The sequence below is a fragment of the Dendrobates tinctorius genome, unplaced genomic scaffold, assembly GCF_039654945.1.
Source record: "Dendrobates tinctorius isolate UK_male_01 unplaced genomic scaffold, ASM3965494v1 ptg000130l, whole genome shotgun sequence".
NCBI lineage: Eukaryota > Metazoa > Chordata > Amphibia > Anura > Dendrobatidae > Dendrobates > Dendrobates tinctorius.
In genome coordinates, this window is record NW_027361798.1 from 196,271 (window position 1) to 218,352 (window position 22,082).

The 22,082-nt window shown below is 46.3% G+C and overlaps 1 protein-coding gene across 1 annotated transcript in view; it reads left to right on the forward strand.

The window, feature by feature from the left end:
- LOC141047904 (ranBP-type and C3HC4-type zinc finger-containing protein 1-like) overlaps positions 1-18,679 on the forward strand; it is a 38,632-nt gene extending 19,953 nt beyond the window's left edge. The window contains exons 9-14 of the mRNA XM_073543223.1: positions 10,158-10,318; positions 10,500-10,611; positions 11,737-11,916; positions 12,089-12,187; positions 16,231-16,374; positions 16,554-18,679. Of these exons, the coding sequence (XP_073399324.1) occupies positions 10,158-10,318; positions 10,500-10,611; positions 11,737-11,916; positions 12,089-12,187; positions 16,231-16,374; positions 16,554-16,634 (777 nt within the window). The 3' untranslated portion in view covers positions 16,635-18,679. The remainder of the gene's footprint in view (positions 1-10,157; positions 10,319-10,499; positions 10,612-11,736; positions 11,917-12,088; positions 12,188-16,230; positions 16,375-16,553) is intronic.
- Positions 18,680-22,082: the final 3,403 nt, after the last annotated feature.

Sequence of the window (22,082 nt, forward strand, 5' to 3'; positions counted from 1 at the left end):
TCCCTCCTAGCTGTGTGTCATCAGCAAATTTAATCAGTTTACCCTCAATTCCTTCATCTAAATCATTGACAAAGATGTTGATCAATACAGGGCCCAGGACAGAGCCCTGTGGTACCCCACTTGAGACATTCTTCCAACTGGATGTGCAGCCTTTTACGACCACTCTTTGGGTCCGATCACTAAGCCAGTTATGAATCCACCTAACAGTTGCCTTGTCCATTCCATACTTAGTCATTTTTTCAATAAGGATTGTATGAGATACTTTGTCAAATGCTTTGCTGAAGTCAAGATATACTATATCTACAGCATTTCCCTGATCCACCCATTCAGTGATTCTATCATAGAAGGAAATTAAGTTAAGCCCCCGTTACACACTGCGATATCGCTAGCAATATCGCTGTAAAGTCACCGATTTTGTGACGTTGCAGCGATATTGCTAGCGATATCGCTGCATGTGATACTTACCTCCGACCTGCTCCCCCGCTGGTTATCGCTGATCGCGCGAGAAGCTCCTGGACCATTCCTCGTCGGTCACTTCCTGCGGCGCTTCCTGCTGTGACGACGAGCGACGCGTGGAGCCGGGCGGGAGGACGCAGGATCGCCGCGTCTGACAGGTAAGTAGCGATCCCCGTCCCCAGCGATGTCGCTGGTGAGATCTTCCTGAGTGGCAGCTCACTAGCGACCACCTAGCGATGCACCAGAGATCCTGGCCGCGTCATATTGCTAGTCGGGATCGCCAGTGCATCGCTAGGTGTAACGGTACCCTTAGTCTGACATGACTTATTAGTTACAAACCCATGCTGACTGTTTAATCACTTCATTCTTATCCAGGTACTGACATACATGTTTAATAATTTGTTCAAAGATCTTTCCTGGTATAGAAGTCAGACTCACCGGCCTATAGTTGCCTGGGTCCACCTTCTTCCCCTTTTTGAAGGTAGGAACAACATTTGCTCTTCTCCAGTCTTCTGGGACTTCTCTTGTTCAAAGATTATGGAGAGGGGTTCAAAAATTTCTTCTGCTATCTCCTTCAGTACTCTGGGGTGTAATTCATCTGGACCTGGAGACTTGAATTCATTTAGGTTAGCTAAGTGTTTCCTCACTATCTTTCTGTTTATAGATATCCTGGATTCTTCTATTCCCTTAATAGGACAGTGAAGAACAGTTGATGTTACATTTCCTTTCTGAGAGAAAACAGATGCAAAATAGGAATTTAAAAGTTCAGCCTTCTCCACATCCTGTCTTACCATTTCATCATTTTCATCCTGTAAAAATACTATATATAGCATCTTTGACTTTTCTTTTACTTTTGACATATCCCCAAAATCATTTATTATTGCTTTTGACATCTCTTGCAAGCCTCAATTCATTGTCAGATTTAATAATCTGATTTGTGCCCTGCAGGTTCTGCAGACAGCATTATATTCTTCTTTAGATATGCCTCCCTCTTTCCATTTTATAAACATTTCTCTCTTCCTTTTTAGCATGTGCTTAAGTTCTGTGTTCATCCATCCTGGTTTCCTTAAATGCTTCCTATTCTTCCCTCTTTTCGGAATTGTTAACAATTATGCTTTGAGAATTTCATTTTTCAAGATTTCCCATCCTTCCTGGACATTTTTGTCCTTAAGGATATCCAGCCATTGGATCCCTCCAATTCTCTTTCTGAGTCCCTTAAAATCTGCCTTTCTGAAATCTAACCTTGACGTCTGAGTCTTCACAGGTCTTCCTCCTCTAGTTATCCAAAATTCTAAAATAGCATGGTCGCTACCTCCTAGGGTCCCAGCCACTTTTACCTCCTCAACCATTTCCTCCCTGTTTATAAGGATTAGATCCAAGGTAGCAGTTCTCCTTGTTTTCTCCCCGACCTTTTGGAAGATAAAGTTGTCAGCAAGAGAGGATAAGAATTTCCTTGACCTGTTAGTTTTGCCTGAGAGAGATTCCCAACAAATGTCTGGATAGTTGAAATCTCCCATGACAACCATGTCATATTTTTTGGAGAACTTGGCCATTTGATGCATAAAGAGTTCATCCATATCTTCAGGTTGCACAGGCGGCCTGTAGTAAATGCCTACAATGGTGTCCTTTCCAATGTTCTGTCCTTGTATTCTTACCCAAACAGTTTCCACAGAACTCCCAGGCTCTGAAGCTTGGATCTCTGTGCAGATATACGCGTTTCTAACATACAATGTGACACTCCTCCTCGTTTATCAAGTCTTTCTTACAAATAAGTTGTATCTTTCTAGCCTTGTGTTCCAATCATGTGTATTGTCCCACCAAGTTTCAGTGATTCCAATGACATCATATTTCTTTTCCTGTGTTAGTAGTTCCAGTTCTCCTTGTTTGTTGCCCATGCTTTGTGCATTAGTATAGAAACATTTTAGTTTGTGATTGGTTTCTCTTTCTCCAATGTTTTTATTATTTAGATTCTTTTTGTTTTTGTTCTTCCTTTCCACTTCTAATAGCAGAGTTCTCAATAGCATTTGTCAGGTGTATGGCTTTTTCTGGCCTTTTGCTTCCCTTCCCACGTTGTTCTAGTTTAAAGCTCTCCTTACAAGTGTAGAAAGGCGACTTCCAAATACATGTTTTCCAGTCTTTGTAAGGTGCACCCCATCTCTAACAAGTAGTCCATCGTAAAGGTAATTCACTCCGTGATCCAGAAGTCCAAATCATTGCTGACGGCACCATCGACGTAGCCAGTTGTTCACCTGCAGAATCTTATTCCACCTCCTTGTTCCATGGCCATCCACTGGGAGGATGGAAGAGAAGACCACCTGCGCTCCCAGTTCTTTCACTTTCTTACCTAAGTTTTCAAAGTCTCTGCAGATGGTTTCCAGGTCGTTTCTTGCGGTGTCATTTGTCACCACATGTAATAGCAGGAATGGGTAGTCATCTGTAGGTCTGAAGAGTCCTGATATCCTGTCAGACACATCTTTAATTTTGACACTCCCCAGCAACATGCTCGCTGTCTTGGTGTCATACTTGATTCAGATCTTTCCTCCCCCAACATCCGATTACCGGCTCGCTCTCGTCAGCTACACCTCAAAAACATTTCTAGAATTCGACCCTTTTCTTACTTTCGAATCTGGAAAAACTCTTACTGTTTCTCTTATTCATTCTCGTCTCGACTATTGTAACTCTCTACTAATCGGTCTCCCTCTTACCAAACTCTCCCCTCTCCAATTTGTCTTGAATGCTGCAGCCAGGATCATATTCCTCACCCACCATTATACCGATGCCTCTAACTTGTGCCAGTCATTACACTGGTTGCCCATCCACTCCAAAATTCAATATAAACGTGTCAGTCTAACCGACAAAGTGCTCCATTGTTCAGCACCCCCCTACTTCTCCTCCCTCGTCTCAGTCTATCACCCTACCCGTGCCCTCCATTCTGCTGATGACCTAAGATTAACATCCTCCATAATCAGAACCTCCCACTCCTGTCTCCAAGACTTCTTGCGTGCTGTGCCAATTTTTCGGAATGCACTACTCAGGACAATTCAATTAATCCCCAATCCTCACAGTTTTAAGCGTGCCCCACTCAAAATTTTCTTCAAAACTAGGTTCCCCGTATCATCTGTCCTCACACCCTCTGTGCATTTACCAGCCCTCTGTGCCTGTACTCTTACACATACTGGTTGGTTACTGATTCATACAGCGTTACATGAACACCTGATTTATTACATTGATGGCCGGACCATACAATCAGGGCAATTGTTACTATCCACCTCTCGTGTCTCCCCTATTTCCTCATAGATTGTAGCCTGCGAGCAGCCGGACCCTCACTGCTCTTGGAGACTGTTGATTTATGTGATTGTTATGCTGGAATGTCTATCGTCTGTACAAGTCCACTTTAAAATGTAAAGTGATGCGGAATATGTTGGCGCTATAGAAATAAAATTATTATTATGCCGGAAAAGTGCGAACTGTTTGAGTGAGGTCCACTACCTGGGACACTGGGTAGACTGGGGAGCTATAAAGCCAAAACCTGGGAAGGTGGACGCCGCCTCCAGGACCAAGAAACAGGTGATGTCCTTCCTGGGCACCGCAGGGTACCGCAGGTTTGTCCCTGATTTTAGTAGCCAGGCGAAGCTTTTGACTGACCTCACCAAGAAGCAGCTGCCCCATGCAGTCGATTGGACAAACGGCGCTGAAGATCATCCTTGGCTGCCTGTAGTACCACCAAGATGGACACTTTACACAGCCGTTTACTCGGCTAGGTCGACACTACGGGCGAGGAACACCCCGTTTTGTAGCTGAGCTGGAAACTCCTGCCGAGGGAGGTGGCCTACTTAGCGATGGAGAAGGAATGTCTGGCAATTGTGTGGGGTCTGCAGCTATACTTGTATGGACGCCAATTCACCGTGGAAATGGACCACATCCCCTCAGCTGGTTACACACCGTATCCAATACTAATGAGGTTGCTATGCTGGAGCCTTACGCTCCAACAGTAGCACTTCATCATTCACCACAAGAAGAGCCGTGACCATTGTAACGTGATGGGTCATCCCGACAAGGGGAGGTAGCGGGTGGGGGAACACCGAGATGCTGCCCCCCCCAGCGCTCTCTAAAGGAGGGTGGTTTGAAGGTTAGGGGAATGTAATAGCAGCTTGCAATCATCCTGTAAGCATGTATAGCTGTAACAAGACACCTTGCTCCTCAGGTGGTCCCATTTTTCAGCTGCAGTGTCAGAACCCGCACCCCCAACAGCTAGCTAGAATACAGCACCTACAGGAAGACCCTCTGTGGATCCAAACCATGTGGTCTGCTTTGTTCAGACAGCTATAATTTCATAAAGAGAATATGGGCTTATCGTACTCCCTAGCCACACATCTGTTACATTTTTGTGATCTTTGGACCTGACTGAATGCCTTCCAGGCCTCGATCTGTTCTAGCACCCAGGGGTATGGAGATACATAGACCAGCAACTAGAAGCCAGGTAATAAAGCTGTATTTGGTCTTACTGCGTAGCAGGGTCCCGGCCGGATCCGATGGTGTCAGAACCGTTGCCCTAGGAGTTATGATCTTTTCATAGGTTTTGGGAGATTTAGCTACAAACTTCCAAGGGAGAGGATTTAGGTTTGAGCCCCGAGGGCAGGAGGGCAGTGACCCAAATGGGGGATAAAAGCTAGTGTAAGGCCATGTGGTCTATCTGTCTCTCTCTGATGCATGTGGTCCTCTACGAACGGGGGGAACACATTGAGTAACGTGCTGTGAAGGACCTAGGACCCAGCTGGAAGCCGATACCCCCTGAGGCCAAGCGTACACATGTTCGAACATCACCCGGTAGGTCAATTCTCTCCCCTTGGCTTTGGCTGGTTGGTTTTGACTCTTCCTCGTCTTGTGTTTCTGAGAAATGCGAGACCAGAAGATGCGGCCTGTGGCTGCCAGCAGGATGTCATCTTTGTCCCTCTTCCTGCCTTCTACGGTGTCTGCCCCATCATCTTGCAAGTTTTCTTTTCACGATTCCTCTGGCTTTCGTGTTGGTTGCCTGACATTGAGCCGCTCTTCGCTCTGTTGAATTCAGGAACTAATGAAATCCTTTGATTTTGTTCTTGTATCATTTGAGTTATACCAGGCTCCAGTCACACCTAGAGCTGCACTAAAAAGTTAGGAGTATGTATAAAGCGGTGGTTGTATGTTATTTTTTATTCCTATATTGATTTTTACATTATGCTCTAGTCACACCCGGAGCTGCATTAATTCAACTAATGACCATTATGTCGTTGAATGGTTTATCATGTTTTTCTCTAGTCACATCCAGAGCAGCATTAATTGTTAGAATTCACTTTCCATTCTTTTCATCTTTTGGTTTGATTTGGAGTCATATTTTGCTCCAGTCCCTTACATAGCTGCAACAAGTCAGGAAATTACCACTATGATTTTGAGTAGTTGTAAATTATTTCACTTTATTCTCCTGTGTTCATTATTTCGGGGACCTGTCACTTGCCGTAAACATGTAATTTTTCCCCTGGTGTAAATGCTGCTGTTCTCTTGAATCTGACGATGTTTTTCTTTTGTTTCTGCTCCTGAGATATGGCCTCCTCTTCCCTGTATATAAGGCTAGACTTTTCTTCCTATAGCCAAGTGAGTGTGGTTATTGGATCTTTTCTGTGTGCCTTTGAGAGGGCCACCCCCACTTGGCTTACAAAATTCAAATGATACATCAGGAAGAGTAGGCCGTATCTCGGGAACGGAGAGGCGCGGGAGTAAAAGAAAAACATCGCCGGATTCAGGAAAACAGCGGCTTTTACTCCAAGGGGAAAAATGCATATTTACTTCAACTGACGGGTCACCTCTAAGCTATATTATGCTCTAGTCACATCTAAACCTGCATTAGAAAGTCAACGTATTATTATGATATTGAGTTGCTAAACCTTTTTCTTCTGATATGTGTTATTTTAGTCTCCAGTCACATCCGGAGCTGCAACATTGATGTGGAGTAACCAAATTCTTTGCTTTCTTCTGTTATTCCAGTCACACCCAGAGCTGCAGTCACAGATGCTTCCTTTACACATAAGATTCCACAATAACATTACTGCAGGGTCAGACTATAAGGCTATGTGCACATGATGCGTTTTTTTATGCGTTTTCGCAGCGTTTTTTCCCGCATGGAAATGGGCCAAAATGCTATGGAATCCTTAGTTCAATGACAGTCCTGAAGCGTTGTGCACATGATCAGTAAATTTCCGTCCATGTTTGCAGTATTTTTTTTTTTTCTGCAGCATTTCAATTCTTTTGCGTTTCTGCAGCGTTTCTGAACCCATTGACTTCAATTGAGTCAGTCAAATCCGCAGCAAAAACGCAGGTGGAAAAATGTTTGCAGATTTGCTGAGTTTTTGTTTTGTGTATTACCAGCTTCCTATGATGTTTCTCACACTATCATCTGTGTGACGGCATGGGAATCACCGGCGCCGTGGTTCTTATTGGCGGTAACGTGACCACCGGTCGGAGTGTTGTGGGATCATGCTGGCAGATGTCAGCGTAACCCCGCAGCTGTGACGCGGTATCTCTATAACGTTACTGTCAGACCACTGCCGGATCATGCTGGCAGATGTCAGCTTGACCCAGCAGCTGTGACTGTGGCCCGCAGGTGTGAGCCGATGAAACTACTGCTCCCATTGGGCCACGTCTGCTGTCACTGATAAGTGACATCAGGTGCTGCTAATGGGAGACATACTCTCATCTCCTGACCCCTGTGCTCACAGTTAAAAAAAAAAAAAAAAAAGTTACATACACATTCACATAAAAACCCATTATACTCACCTAACACCTAATCCCCGATACCCTTGTCTACTAGAAATAATATAAAATAATAAACCAACATATACTATCCTGTCCGCCGAAGTCCACGTAATCCAGAGTGTCCCACAGCGATCTCAGGTGTAAAACATTCACATCGGGAAATGTGACCGCTTTACCCGACCGCCGGCGATACACTGATAGGAGGTTATCGCTCCCGCAGTGTATCACTGACCTACCGTGAGAGTTCACCGGAGTTCATCAGCTCTGGTGCTCTTATGGCACCATTGCGTGAGAACTTTCCCATGCAGCAGAGGTGAAAGCACCAGAGCTGATCAGCTGATATACTCCGGTGAACTCTATCACGGTAGCGCAGTGATATGCTGTGGGAGAGATTACTGCCCTCAAAGTGATCAGGATCGTCAAGGGACATTATGGATTACCTTCTCTGCGGACAGATGAGGAATATTTGTGGTTTATTTTTGTTGCAGGAGGCATTGGCTTCGGTGGGTTAGGTATTAAGTGAGTATGGTTTAATTAAAGGAGTCTGTTTCATTATTTCAAATAAAGGACATTATTCTGGGTGTTTGTGTTTTTATATAATATCACTATGGGGTTACTAACACCATTACTAACCATTGGGCATGATGTCACCTGACAAACATAATAGCCAAGTGGTCTCCACGACTATTAAATAGTTAATACCAAAAAATTATGATGTATGCAAAACAGAGAGAGTCACAGGAAAGGAGGTGCATGTCTTACCCATTTGTAGCTGTCAGTGTATGTGCCCAGCAGCAGCCTCGCCGCGCGTGCCCCCCAAGGAAGCCCACGCGAAACGCACGTTGGGGCTGCTGCTGGGCACATACACTGACAGCTACAAATGGGTAAGACATGCACCTCCTTTCCTGTGACTCTATGTTTTGCGTACATCACAATTTTTTGGTATTAACTATTTAATAGTCGTGGAGACCACTTTGCTCTTATGTTTGCACTCTATATACACTAGGCACTTTTTTTCTAGCCTTTTTTGGTGGATATGTATTTCTACTGTTACTTTCTGTGCAATTTTTCATGGAGGACTGTGAGTCTTTGCCCATACTGTTGTTACAGTGTTTTGTGTGTCCTCACACATCAGCTTTTGGATATGCCTTGTTTTTTATGAGTCTGTATAATATATGTTATTTATGTGACTAATAAAATTTGTTTGATATTTTTCATACATATGGGGTTGGACTTTTTTGCCCCGGTTTTTTGCTTGTAGGATCTATATTCATTTGAGTGTCCACGATTATTATTTGTCAAAAAAATAGACAGACATATATATATATATATATATATATATATATATATATATATATATATAGCTCCTCCCAGACTAAAAACATGAGCTCAAGAAAAAAAATCCACTGATACACACATATATATATATATATATATATATATATATATATATATATATCTATATATCTATCTTTTTTTTTTCTTCTAACTTGTTGAATTGATAAGTATCAGTGGATTTTTTTTCTTGAGCTCATGTTTTTAGTCTGGGAGGAGCCAATAGCCATGGCCCCTTCCTAGGCTATTAATATCAGCCCGCAACTGTCAGCATATCCTTTGCTGGTTATTAATTATAGGGGTGGCCACGTAATTTGTTCTTTATTGGATCCCCCATTTTATTAGCCAGATAAGGTTACGTATACAGTTGTGAGCTGATATTAATAGCCTGGGAAGCTCTATGGGTATTACCCCCTTCCCAGGCTATAAACATTGGCCCCCCATCCATTGGCTTTTCCTCTTCTGGTTATTAAAATTATTCGGGAGTCCACGCCATTTGTGTTTTTTTTTTTTGTAATTTTTACCCCTCCACAGAGAGAGAGACTTTAGTCTAAGGCTATGTGCACATGCTGCAGATTTACCCGCGGATTTGTATCTGCCGATCCGCAGGTAAAACAGCAGCTAAAATGACCTGCGGTTTTACCTGCGGATTGTCCTGTGGTTTTCCCCTGCGGTTTGACACCTGGACAATGGAATAGGTCGCAAACCGCAGCGGAATCCGCAGAGAGAATTGACATGTCAATTCTTTCTGCGGATTCAAAACCGCAGCTTTTCCGCAGTTGAAAATCTGCAGCGTGTGCACAGCGGATTGTAAATCCCATAGACTTGCATTTTACTGTGCACTGTCTGCAGAACTGCTGCAGATCCGCAGAGGCCAAATCCGCAGCAAAAACCGCAGCGTGTGCACGTAGCCTAAGAGTGGATTCATATTAGGTTCCCTGAGAGATATAGGCTATGTGCACACGTACTTTTGGGAGCTGCGGATTTCTCCCCGCGGATTTGTAAAAAACCGCAGGTAAATCCGCAGGTCAAAAGTCCTGCGGTTTCACACCTCATAATGGATAAGGTGTGAAACCGCTGCGGATTCCGCACAAAGAATTGACATGCTGCAGACTGTAACCTGCAGCAAATCCGCGTGGAAAAATCTGCAGCATGTGCACAGCGTTTTTTGTTTTACCATTGAAAACAATGGCACTGTACAACACAGCAGAAACTGCTGCAGACCCGCAGGGCCAGAACCGCTGCGGATCCACAGCAGAATCCGCACCGTGTGCACACAGCCATAGACTGGTTTTCCTGCCAAGAGATGCAGAAACCTTGCAGAAATTTCTGCAAGCGCACATAGCCTAAAGGTGGGGGAATGTTTATAGTCTGTAACCTTAAAACATAAGTCTGCAGAGGAGCTGAAAACACAAAACGGGTGATGGTTTTGATTAACTGTTTGCAAATTTGCTTTATTTTCTAATTTTTCCATTTGGAGCATTAAAATTGTAAGAGATGTGCTGCCTGTGGTGTATCCGCGCCGGTGCATCGTTGGCCCCGCGCTCCTCACACGTCACGTTCTGTCCTTCTCTTTTCAGGCTCTGGAGAAGGAGCGGCAGCAGAACTTTCTGCATCTTCTGCAACTGGACAACGAGGTTCTGATCCCCAACCAGGAGCTTATTGAGTGCCGGATCTGCTATATGGAGGTCCCTGCAGGGGTCGGGGTCCTGCTACGGGAGTGTCTGCACAGCTTCTGTAGGTAGGTGGCGGCACAGCCATCACTGATCAGCCATAACATTACTACCACCTGCCTGATATAGCGCCCCCTTCCTGACCTGCCGAGGTCTGGACTCCACACTTCAGGTGCCGGCGGGAGCTGTCTGCAGATTGGTTTCTCGGTGCAGCTGCAGTACTCTGGGTTTGTGTTGTCTCCTCTTCAGGGAATGCCTGAGACAAGTCGTGAACTGCTGTGAGGATCCAGAGGTGTCCTGTCCTTATCGGGATGATACGTATGCCTGTGACCGGAAGCTGCAGCAGAGGGAGGTCCGAGCGGTCAGTAGTCTATGCACCAGTCCCCACGCAAGGATGACAGTGCTGACCGGGAGGATATGTGCACAGCTGTGGGAGGCTCTTCACAAAGTCTCCCCCAAGAGATGGGTTCAAACCCAATGAGAAATGTGCCCCTCCTGCCTCTGATACCCCCATATCTGTAGCACTATAGGGGTCATAGGTAACGGAGGAAAAGAGGGAAGCGTAGGAATCCTGCGGAGTGTGAGAGAGCAATCCCTCATATTGCAGTCTCCCTTCTCCACACCGTCCTCTTCCTCCTGTGCACTTTTCCTTTTTATCCTCCTTTTTGCCGCCCTTCTGTACCTTTTTATTCTCGATTTAACTCCTGCTTTCCTAATTAATTTTATTTCTTCTCTTACCTCTATACACTTCTTTTCTTCTTCCCTTTTCGCCTCCTGTCTTCCTCTGCTCTATTATGCTTTTCCACTGTCACCATATCTTGTTCTTCATCTCTTCCTGTCTTTTTCCTCTCCTCTGCCTGCCTGTCATCTGCTTTTCTGCTCTACTGCCTCCCATCTTTCTGCTTTTCTTCTGTCTTCCCTCTGTAACGTCCTGTTCACCTCCTTTACCCTCATTTCCTCTTTTCCTGTCATTTTTTTTCCTCTTTTGCTCTTCCTGTCTTCCTCTGTGCTTCCCGTTCTCTTTCCATGTAACTTCCTCTTTATTTTTCTATTTTTCTCTACTTTTCCTGTCTTCTAGATTCCTGTCTCCTTCCTCTCTTCCCTTATTTTTTGCCTTTCTTCTGGTTTTCCCCTCTTTGCTGCCTTTTCTCGCGCTCCTCCTTTTCTCGCGCTCCTCCTTTTCTCGCGCTCCTCCTTTTCTCGCGCTCCTCCTTTTCTCGCGCTCCTCCTTTTCTCGCGCTCCTCCTTTTCTCGCGCTCCTCCTTTTCTCGCGCTCCTCCTTTTCTCGCGCTCCTCCTTTTCTCACGCTTCTCCTCCTCTTCTGTTCATCCCCCTCGATCTCCTCTTCTTTCCCTCTATTACATGCTCTCCTTTTCCTTCTCTGCTGCCTTCTCCTTTCTCCTCTTCCTCGCCTCTCTTTTACTCCACTCCAGTACACAGTCCACATTTGTTCCATCCTGTACGTGCGTCTTCTCTCTCTTCGCAGTTGGTGTCGGCGGAGGAGTATTCTCGCTTCCTGGATCATGGGCTGGTGGTGGCGGAGAGCAGAAGCCGGAACAGCTACCACTGTCGGACGGCGGACTGTAAGGGATGGTGCATCTACGAAGACTCTGTCAATGAGTTCATCTGTCCGATATGTCAGGCTCAGAACTGCCTGATCTGCAAGGTATACTGACCATGGATGACAGGGCGGCATGGTCTCATGCGAGCCAGGGAGTCCTAATATAATGGGTCGTCCGGCATATCCCCGAGCTCAGGGGGCTTATATTGGGTCTTGCGATGATCCATCATTGCTTTATGTAGTAGGGTTCATTGCTTGTTTAATCTCCCTCTTCCAGGCCATACATGATGGGATGAACTGCAAAGAATACCAGGACGACCTCCGCATCCGCGCTCAGAACGACGCAGCCGCCAGACAGACCAGCGACATGCTGAAGGTGAGGACCGGGTGATTCGGGGGGAATCTACAGCAGGCCGGATCACATTGGACAGACGGATAAAGCGATAGTAGGTGTATAGTGACACCTGCAGGTGTGGGCTGGTTGTGTGTGCATGTGTAATGGTCAACGTATGACTGGACACACCGCCTCCAGCAGGTCGAATTTATATGACACACGCGACCCTGGATACACCGCCTCCAGTAGGGCAAATTTAAATAAGACGTGCAGCCGGACACATCAGGGAAACAATTACAATGGTGGGCCCTGCGATAGGGAACAGGGACGTGGAGACCTGCACTCTCCTGAGTCAGTGTCTCCACACTCCTACCGATCCCTAGGCCGGTTCTGCACCAGGCGCCGCTCAGGATACCTTTAAACCCTAGCTCGCCCTGCATCTACCCCTTTCTAGTGAAATGGCCGGTGCAGAGACTAATCCCACCACTGCACTGAAACACACATAAAGGAAAGGCACAAACAGGGAAACACCACTTAGCTTTGCTCTGTTGCTCTTGCTCCCAGCAACAGAGTCTACCACCAGAATGCAGCTTTCCTCCTGAATAGCTGCCACCAAGCTCTCTCAGAGCTGCAAGGAAATCCCCTCTGACTCCTTCCACACCAGGGCTCTGACTGAGCTGCCAGGACCTCTCTCTAGATCCTTCCTCCACCAAGGATGGTTGAAATGAACACTTTCACCAACCCAGTGAGAGCACATGACACACCTTTATAGTTAAGCCAGAGGAATCACACCTGTTAGTGATTCCCGTGTAAGAATGCTAACCACCACCGGGGGCAAACTAGAACAAAAGACACCACTGTGTAATAATCATAATGGCCACCGGGGGCAAAACCAAACTTAAGCACACAGCTTAAGGAAAAAAAAAGGTTACATTTGCTTTTAACTGTCATCATCCAACCTGGATCATGACAGCATGTGTGTTTACAGTGTGTGTCTGTGGGCGTGTACACCTCTATACAGGGTGGGTGTTTATCTGCTGTATACAATACGTACATATATGATAATGCCCAGTATCAGAGAACGAGACAAGGCGTTATCAAGGGAGTTGATAAAGCGCCTGTGGCGGGCGCGAAACGTACGTCGGGTGTCGTTGCATGGGCCTTCACCTCCTCTGCTCCCCGGTAAGCAGCCTGCCTTTACTTGTTTCCACACTTCGGTCATTTGGACCGCTGGGCGGGTCGTCTCCCGGGTTCTCTCTGGCACAATTGCGCAGTTTTGATATGCTGATACATATGTTATTTACTATGTAAGAATCCTTCCACATGTCATTGATTCATTTATGTTCAGTGTCCATTGGACTTGCACATTGACCCCTCTGGATGGTTTTTTTTTTTTTTTTTTGGCGCTCTAGACATGTACAACTATGTACAATACACATTTAATTGAGTATGCCATATTTGACTATCTTTTACCATTAGACACATGTCTGTTATGTGCAATGCCCATGGGCTGACTGAACGTTGTGCCATGTAGATTTCGAGCACTGGTATCATTTTATTTACCCTGTCCTTGTCTGTCCTGATTGTTGTATCATTGGGGCTTATCCCCCCTATTTTAGTCAACTTGTATACTTGTCAGCACTTGATGTGAGTATTAATAAAATTTATACTTTTGCATATATTTTGTATCCGTTACTCCGTTTTCTCCTTTTTAAGATGTATACAATACGTGTGTTCTGGTGTTTGCTGATGTGTATATAGTGTGTGTGTCTGCGGGCGTGTACATGTATATACAGTGAGTGTGTGTACGTGTCTGCTGTATACAGATTCTGTTTTGATCTGTGTTTGTTATGCTCTAATGCCTATTGTCTGTACAAGTCCTCTCTATAATGTAAAGTGCTGCAGAATATGTTGGCGCTATAGAAATAAAAATATTATTACACACTACGTGTTTTGGTGTTTGATGTGTACGTAATGTGTGTGTCTGCGGGCGTGTACATGTGTATACAGTGAGTGCATGTGTATACAGTACGTGTGTTTTGGTGTGTGCGCGTGCATGTATACAGTATGTGTTTTGGTGTGTGTGCGTACGTGTATACAGTATGTCTTGGTGTCTGTATACAGGGCGTGTATACAGTATGTGTTTTGGTGTGTGCGCGTGTATACAGTACGTGTGTTTTGGTGTGTGCGCGTGTATACAGTACGTGTGTTTTGGTGTCTGCTGTATACAGTACGTGTGTTTTGGTGTCTGCTGTATACAGTAGGTGTTTTAGTGTGCGCGTGTATATTGTATGTGTTTTGGTGTCTGCTGTATACAGTACCTGTGTTTTGGTGTCTGCTGTATACAGTACCTGTGTTTTGGTGTCTGCTGTATACAGTACCTATGTTTTGGTGTCTGCTGTATACAGTAGGTGTTTTAGTGTGCGCGTGTATATTGTATGTGTTTTGGTGTCTGCTGGATACAGTACCTATGTTTTGGTGTCTGCTGTATACAGTACGTGTGTTTTGGTGTCTGCTGTATACAGTAGGTGTTTTAGTGTGCGCGTGTATATTGTATGTGTTTTGGTGTCTGCTGTATACAGTACCTGTGTTTTGGTGTCTGCTGTATACAGTACCTGTGTTTTGGTGTCTGCTGTATACAGTACCTATGTATTGGTGTCTGCTGTATACAGTAGGTGTTTTAGTGTGCGCATGTATATTGTATGTGTTTTGGTGTCTGCTGTATACAGTACCTGTGTTTTGGTGTCTGCTGTATACAGTACCTATGTTTTGGTGTCTGCTGTATACAGTACCTGTGTTTTGGTGTAGGCTGTATACAGTACATGTTTTGGTGTGCGCGCGTGTATACAGTACGTGTGTTTTGGTGTCTGCTGTATACAGTACGTGTGTTTTGGTGTGTGCGTGTATACAGTACGTGTGTTTTGGTGTCTGCTATATACAGTACGTGTGTTTTGGTGTCTGCTGTATACAGTACCTGTGTTTTGGTGTAGGCTGTATACAGTACATGTTTTGGTGTGTGCGCGTGTATACGGTACATGTTTTGGTGTCTGCTGTATACAGTGCGTGTATACAGTATGTGTTTTGGTGTCTGTATACAGGGCGTGTATACAGTATGTTTTGGTATGTGCGCGTGTATACAGTACATGTGTTTTGGTATGTGCGCGTGTATACAGTACATGTGTTTTGGTGTCTGCTGTATACAGTACGTGTGTTTTGGTGTCTGCTGTATACAGTAGGTGTTTTGGTGTGTGTGGGTGTATATTGTATGTGTTTTGGTGTCTGCTGTATACAGTACGTGTGTTTTGGTGTCTGCTGTATACAGTGTGTGTTTTGGTGCCTGCTGTATACAGTACCTGTGTTTTGGTGTTTGCTGTATACAGTACCTGTGTTTTGGTGTCTGCTGTATACAGTACCTGTGTTTTGGTGTGTGCGCATGTATACAGTACCTGTGTTTTGGTGTGTGCGCATGTATACAGTACCTGTGTTTTGGTGTCTGCTGTATACAGTACCTGTGTTTTGGTGTGTGCGCGTGTATTTAGTACATGTGTTTTGGTGTCTGCTGTATACGGTACGTGTGTTTTGGTGTGTGCGCGTGTATATTGTATGTGTTTTAGTGTCTTCTATATAGAGTACGTGTGTTTTGGTGTGTGCGCGTGTATACAGTACGTATGTTTTGGTGTCTGCTGTATACGGTACGTGTGTTTTGGTGTCTGCTGTATACAGTACCTGTGTTTTGGTGTGTGCGCGTGTATACAGTACGCATGTTTTGGTGTCTGCTGTATACGGTACGTGTGTTTTGGTGTCTGCTGTATACAGTACCTGTGTTTTGGTGTGTGCGCGTGTATATTGTATGTGTTTTGGTGTCTGCTGTATATGGTACGTGTGTTTTGGTGTTTCCTGTATACAGTACGTGTTTTGGTGTCTGCTGTATACAGTACGTGTGTTTTGGTGTTTGCTGGCATTGACTTTTGTTTGCAGGTGTCATGTAGTGACTCCCCTCCCTGCCCTTACACTGAATGTATGAGACGCCTGTAGGGGGCGACAGTGAGTACCGGACATGTAATGTTAATGTGCTCTGTCCTCAGACCCTGGTGCAGACGGGGGAGGCCATGTACTGTCCGGCATGTGAGATAATCGTCCAGAAGAAGGACGGCTGCGACTGGATCCGCTGTACCATGTGTCAGACTGAGATATGCTGGGTCACCAAGGGCCCTCGCTGGGGTCCACAGGTAAATTAGAGGCTGGGCTTATAGGCAAGGGGTAAAACATAGTGCTGACAGTCTGAATCCAGGGTGCGACTCCTGCCCGGGGTCATCACATCACGAGACTAAAGATGAATGACCTGAACCGTGTACGCTGTGAGATGCCATCTTGCTTGCTGATAGGTACGTTTTTCCTATGTGCACAGGGTCCTGGAGACACATCGGCTGGATGTCAGTGCAATGTGAACGGAAGGAAATGTGATCCCAGATGTCAGAACTGCCACTGATCAGTCCCATCCATTATATGCAAGCATCGTCCGCGCCGTGCCTCACTGCTCAGAGTTCCCTGTACATGCCGCTAATGATGGCGTCTATCATCATAGCCGAAACCATGATGGACAGACGGGGAAGGAATAGACTGACGATAAGATGCCGCCCGTAACCTATGCAGTAAGGTGCAATAACTCCTCATCACCACAGGGCGCACCACTCACTTCTGATTAGTGGTCTTGTATTTCACAGATTCCTGTTCTTTATTGTACAAAACTATATATATATATATATATCATTTTTTTTTTTTTTAAGGGGAAGCCCACTTTAGTGATCGTTATAGATGAAGGACTAATCATTGAGCATCCTGGAGACTGGAACTTAACCCTCGATACTTCCCTGTTTACACAAGGCGTCGCCCCCTCCCCAATAGTAGACTAAGGTGACTCTCCCCCTGCATTAGACAATCTATGGAACACTACAGTCAGTCGACATCCCAGGACTCAGGTTTGGTCCATTAATTTCACTTACTGGCCCAAAAACATGAAGCCAACAGAGAGCGAGTGTTTCGTCTTCCTCACAGCTGACGACTTGTATCTCACTGAGTGTAACCTCACAGCCACATTGGCAATAAATGTGGTTCCACAGCAGCTTACTTTCCTTTTGTGATGCTACAACCATTGATCACCCAGGTCCAAGCATTAGGAGGTAAGGGCAGCATCCTGAGAGCTAACAGCAAGGCAGCGGACGTGTGCCCGACATCACACAGAATTCACTACAAGCTCAGACCAGAGCATTAGACCAAACTTCACTGCAGCTGTGGGACAAAACCTAAAGCAAAGGGATTTAGAGAAAGTGAGATGATGATCAGAAGTAGATCAGTCCACAGTCCTCTGAATTTAGGACCCTTTAGTGCTGCGCCTATCACCACCATGGTCAGATTATACAATGATTCTACCTTATGATGGCCGCCACCACTCCTCTGATTTACTGAATCTCTACTAAATTTCTGGACTTTCTTGCAGCATCTTTTCTGATTTCCTAAGCATCCCTTTGTCATGATGTCTCTTCCTTTAATTTCTAGATCTCTTCGATCGGTGGGGGTCTCGTCCCTGGACTTCTTTCATCTCTGCTTCCACTGATTTACTGGACATCTCTACGTGGTGGTCTCTCTTCTCCACTGGATTCTGGACTTCTCCCAGTAGCATCTCTTTGTCTTCAGGTTTCCTGGACTTCCTGTTGTCCTCTCTCCTTTTACAATTTCCTAGACTTCATCTCTTTCCCCCACTAAATTCCTAGATATCTAGTCTCAGAATTGTCTGACTCCATTGATTTCTCAAACCTCCCCTTTTAAGTTGTGACTTTCAGATCTCCAAGACATTCCCTCTCACGTCTTCCTTCCCTGATTTCCTGGACTTTTCCTCCTGGATAATTTCTTCCTCTACTGATTAGAGGCCTCCTCTCTTGGGGGCAGAATTCCTGGACTTCCCCTCTCATTTCTTTATCCAGCAATTTGCTAGGCCTCTCGCTCGCATCAGTGTCTCTCTTTTACAACTGCTGTCCTAGGCCTTCCTGCTTGTTGGGGTCTTTTTTCCTCAGTTTTCCCCTTCTCTCCCGTAACCAGTTTCCTGTGCCTCTCCTTGGAGTGTTGTCTTTTCCTCCTCTACTTGTATTTCCTTCTAGTCTCTTCCTTCCTCAATTTCCTAGACCGCTCCTCGCCATCTTGTCTTTTCCTTTTCTGCCTTCTTCACGTTCCTTTCTAGTCTCTTCCTCCACCAATTGTCAGGACCTCTTCTTCTCTGGGGTGACTCTTCCTCTTTGGATTGCCTGGACTTCTGCTCTCATCTATTCTTCTGAATTCCAGGACTGCTCCTCTTTGATGCATCTCTTCCTCAATTGATTTCTTAGACCACTTCTGTCTGAGACATCTCTTCGGATTTCATGGAACTCTTCTCAGAAGTGTCTCTTGAGTTCTTCTCTAATGAATAAATAAACCAGATGTTTTTGAATTTATAAATGTAAGTTATATTCTGAATTATTTACAGTAAAGGGATTGTTAGTCTGTGTTGCGCTTTCTTTAAGATGATGGCTTGGACTTGTTACCCTACGTTTAGGCTTTTCGGCCCCGTGGATCACCATTACCGGTCTGGCTCTGCCCATCAAGACACATTTATACCTCTGCATGGATAGGGAAGCTAAAGGCTACACATTTCTTGCAGAAAAAAAAAGTCATAACAATAAAAACTCAGACGTGAGGACTGGAATACTGCAGAAAGAAGATGGCTGATGGACTCCGTACAATAATTAAAGGGCGAGGATACAAAAGCAAGCTCTGATACAACTCTGTTGTCTACCTGCAGCGGTCAGTTTCCAAGGCATGAGCTTTAAACATAAGAAAAGTGTTTTTATGAACAGCTGAAAATGTCAATAATCAGTAAATGTCTTGCATTTACCAGCACTATACGCCAATACCATTTATGACTATGGGAAAAAACCCTTAAAGGGAATCTGTCACCTCATTTTTTGCATACAAGCTGCCAGCACCGCCATCAGGGGCTTATCTACAGCATTCTGTAATGCATTGTGATGCTGTAGATAAGCCCCCGATGTAACCTGAAAGAGAAGAAAAACGAGTTAGATTATACTCCCCCAGGGACGGTCAACAGGGCAAATCTGCGCCTGCGCAGGATCCGCGGCAGAAGCAAGGAGGAGGACGGCATCGCATGAAGATGGGAAGTGCCGGACCCGTGACACCCATCGGACCCGACCGCCCCCCGGTGAGTATAATCTTTTTTTTTTTTTCTTCTCTTTCAGGTTACATCGGGGGCTTATCTACAGCATTACAGAATGCATTACAGAATGCTGTAGATAAGTCCCTGATGGCGATGGCCGCAGCTCATATTCGTTGGCTGTGGACAGGTGGATGCGCCTGTCTGTGATCACAGCCCCGGCCGTGCTAAACACACGTTCTGACAGTAAACTTGCCGCAGGGCAGGCCAGCACTTCCAAGGCATAAAGGGCAAGCTCAGGCCATGTATCCAATTTGGAAACCCAGAAGTTAAAGGGAATCTGTCACCCCTTTTTTTGAATATGAGCTGCAGCCACCGCCATTAGGGGCTTCTTATCTACAGCATTCTGAAATGTATCCTCACCCATCCCGTTGTAGACTGTGAGCCCTCGCGGGCAGGGTCCTCTCTCCTACTGGACCAGTCGTGACTTGTATCGTTTAAGGCTAGTTTCACATTAGCGTTTACGACCGCAGCGTGGGGCTGCGCACGGCCGCCGCTAAGCCCCGCCCCCTGCAGCGCCTCCGCCGGTAGCTCCGCCTACGGACGCATGACGCTGCATGCGTCCTGCGTCCCCTATCTTTAGCACTGGGGACGCAGGCCGTGCGCAGTATGCGCTTGGCGGCGCATGCGTCCTTTTGACGCTGTGCCGAGCGCACCAAATTGCAACCTGTTGCGTTTGGCGCTGGTTGGCGCAGCGTCAAAAGGACGCATGCTCCGCCAAACGCATACTGCGCACAGCCTACATCCCCAGTGCTAAAGATAGGGGACGCATGCAGCGTCATGCGTCCGTAGGCGGAGCTACAGGAGGGGGCGGGACTTAGTGGCGGCCGTAAACGCTAATGTGAAACTAGCCTTAGATTACTGTACTTGTATGTATTATGTATACCCCTCCTCACATGTAAAGCGCCATGGAATAAATGGAGCTATAATAAATAATAATGCTGTAGATAAGCCCCCAATGTAACCTGAAAGATAAGAAAAAGGAGTTAGATTATACTCACCGGGGGGCGGTCCGGTCTTGGTCCGATGGGTGTTGCGATCCGGCGCCTCCCATCTTCATACGATGCCGTCCTCTTCTTCGTCCTCTTTTTGAACCCCTCTCCATAATCTTTTGAAAATTCTTGGAGAACAGGAGAAGTCCCAGAAGACTGGAGAAGAGCAAATGTTGTTCCTATCTTCAAAAAGGGGAAGAAGGTGGACCCAGGGAACTATAGGCCGGTGAGTCTGACTTCTATACCAGGAAAGATCTTTGAACAAATTATTAAACAACATGTATGTCAGTACCTGGATAAGAATGAAGTGATTAAACAGAGTCAGCATGGGTTTGTAACTAATAAGTCATGTCAGACTAACTTAATTTCCTTCTATGACGGAATCACTGATTGGGTGGATCAAGGAAATGCTGTAGATATAGTCAGTGGCGGATTATAATGAGGTCAATTTGTGCAGTTTCCCTGGGCCCAGTGGGGTTAAGGGGCCCACAGCCCAGGCCAGTAAATTGCCCCATTATAATCCGCCACTGCGCAAGGCCGGATTATAGGCAGGGCAGGCGGGGCTTCAGCCCCGGGGCCCCCACCACATTCCTGCTGGCTGCTGCAATGGCACTCCATCTTCTCCCCACCTAAAAGTGAGTGACCGTGGGGGCGGCATTATGTGCTCTGCTACCAGCAGCATCTACAAGTAGCGTGAACGCTGATGCTGCTGGTAGCGTGCAAAGGCTTCTGATGAGATCACAGGAGGTAAGGTGTCAGGGCCCCCGATCATGTGACCCCTGTCTCCTCCCCTCCTGTGACCTCATCACAGGTCCTGTGCGCACAGCACTGAGAGCAGCCATGTATGTGGAGTGCGGCTCTGCGGGTGGAGGTCAGTGCTGGAGGCTCCATTATTCTCTATGTGGAGTGCGGCTCTGCGGGTGGAGGTCGGTGCTGGAGGCTCCATTATTCTCTATGTGGAGTGCGGCTCTGCGGGTGGAGGTCAGTGCTAGAGGCTCCATTATTCTCTATGTGGAGTGCGGCTCTGCGGGTGGAGGTCAGTGCTAGAGGCTCCATTATTCTCTATGTGGAGTGTGGCTCTGCGGGTGGAGGTCGGTGCTGGAGGCTCCATTATTCTCTATGTGGAGTGCGGGTGGAGGTCAGTGCTGGAGGCTCCATTATTCTCTGTGTGGAGTGCGGGTGGAGGTCGGTGCTGGAGGCTCCATTATTCTCTATGTGGAGTGCGGCTCTGCGGGTGGAGGTCAGTGCTGGAGGCTCCATTATTCTCTATGTGGAGTGTGGCTCTGCGGGTGGAGGTCGGTGCTGGAGGCTCCATTATTCTCTATGTAGAGTGTGGCTCTGCGGGTGGAGGTCAGTGCTGGAGGCTCCATTATTCTCTATGTGGAGTGCGGCTCTGCGGGTGGAGGTCAGTGCTGGAGGCTCCATTATTCTCTATGTGGAGTGCGGCTCTGCGGGTGGAGGTCAGTGCTGGAGGCTCCATTATTCTCTATGTGGAGTGCGGCTCTGCGGGTGGAGGTCGGTGCTGGAGGCTCCATTATTCTCTATGTGGAGTGCGGGTGGAGGTCGGTGCTGGAGGCTCCATTATTCTCTATGTGGAGTGCGGCTCTGCGGGTGGAGGTCGGTGCTGGAGGCTCCATTATTCTCTATGTGGAGTGCGGCTCTGCGGGTGGAGGTCGGTGCTGGA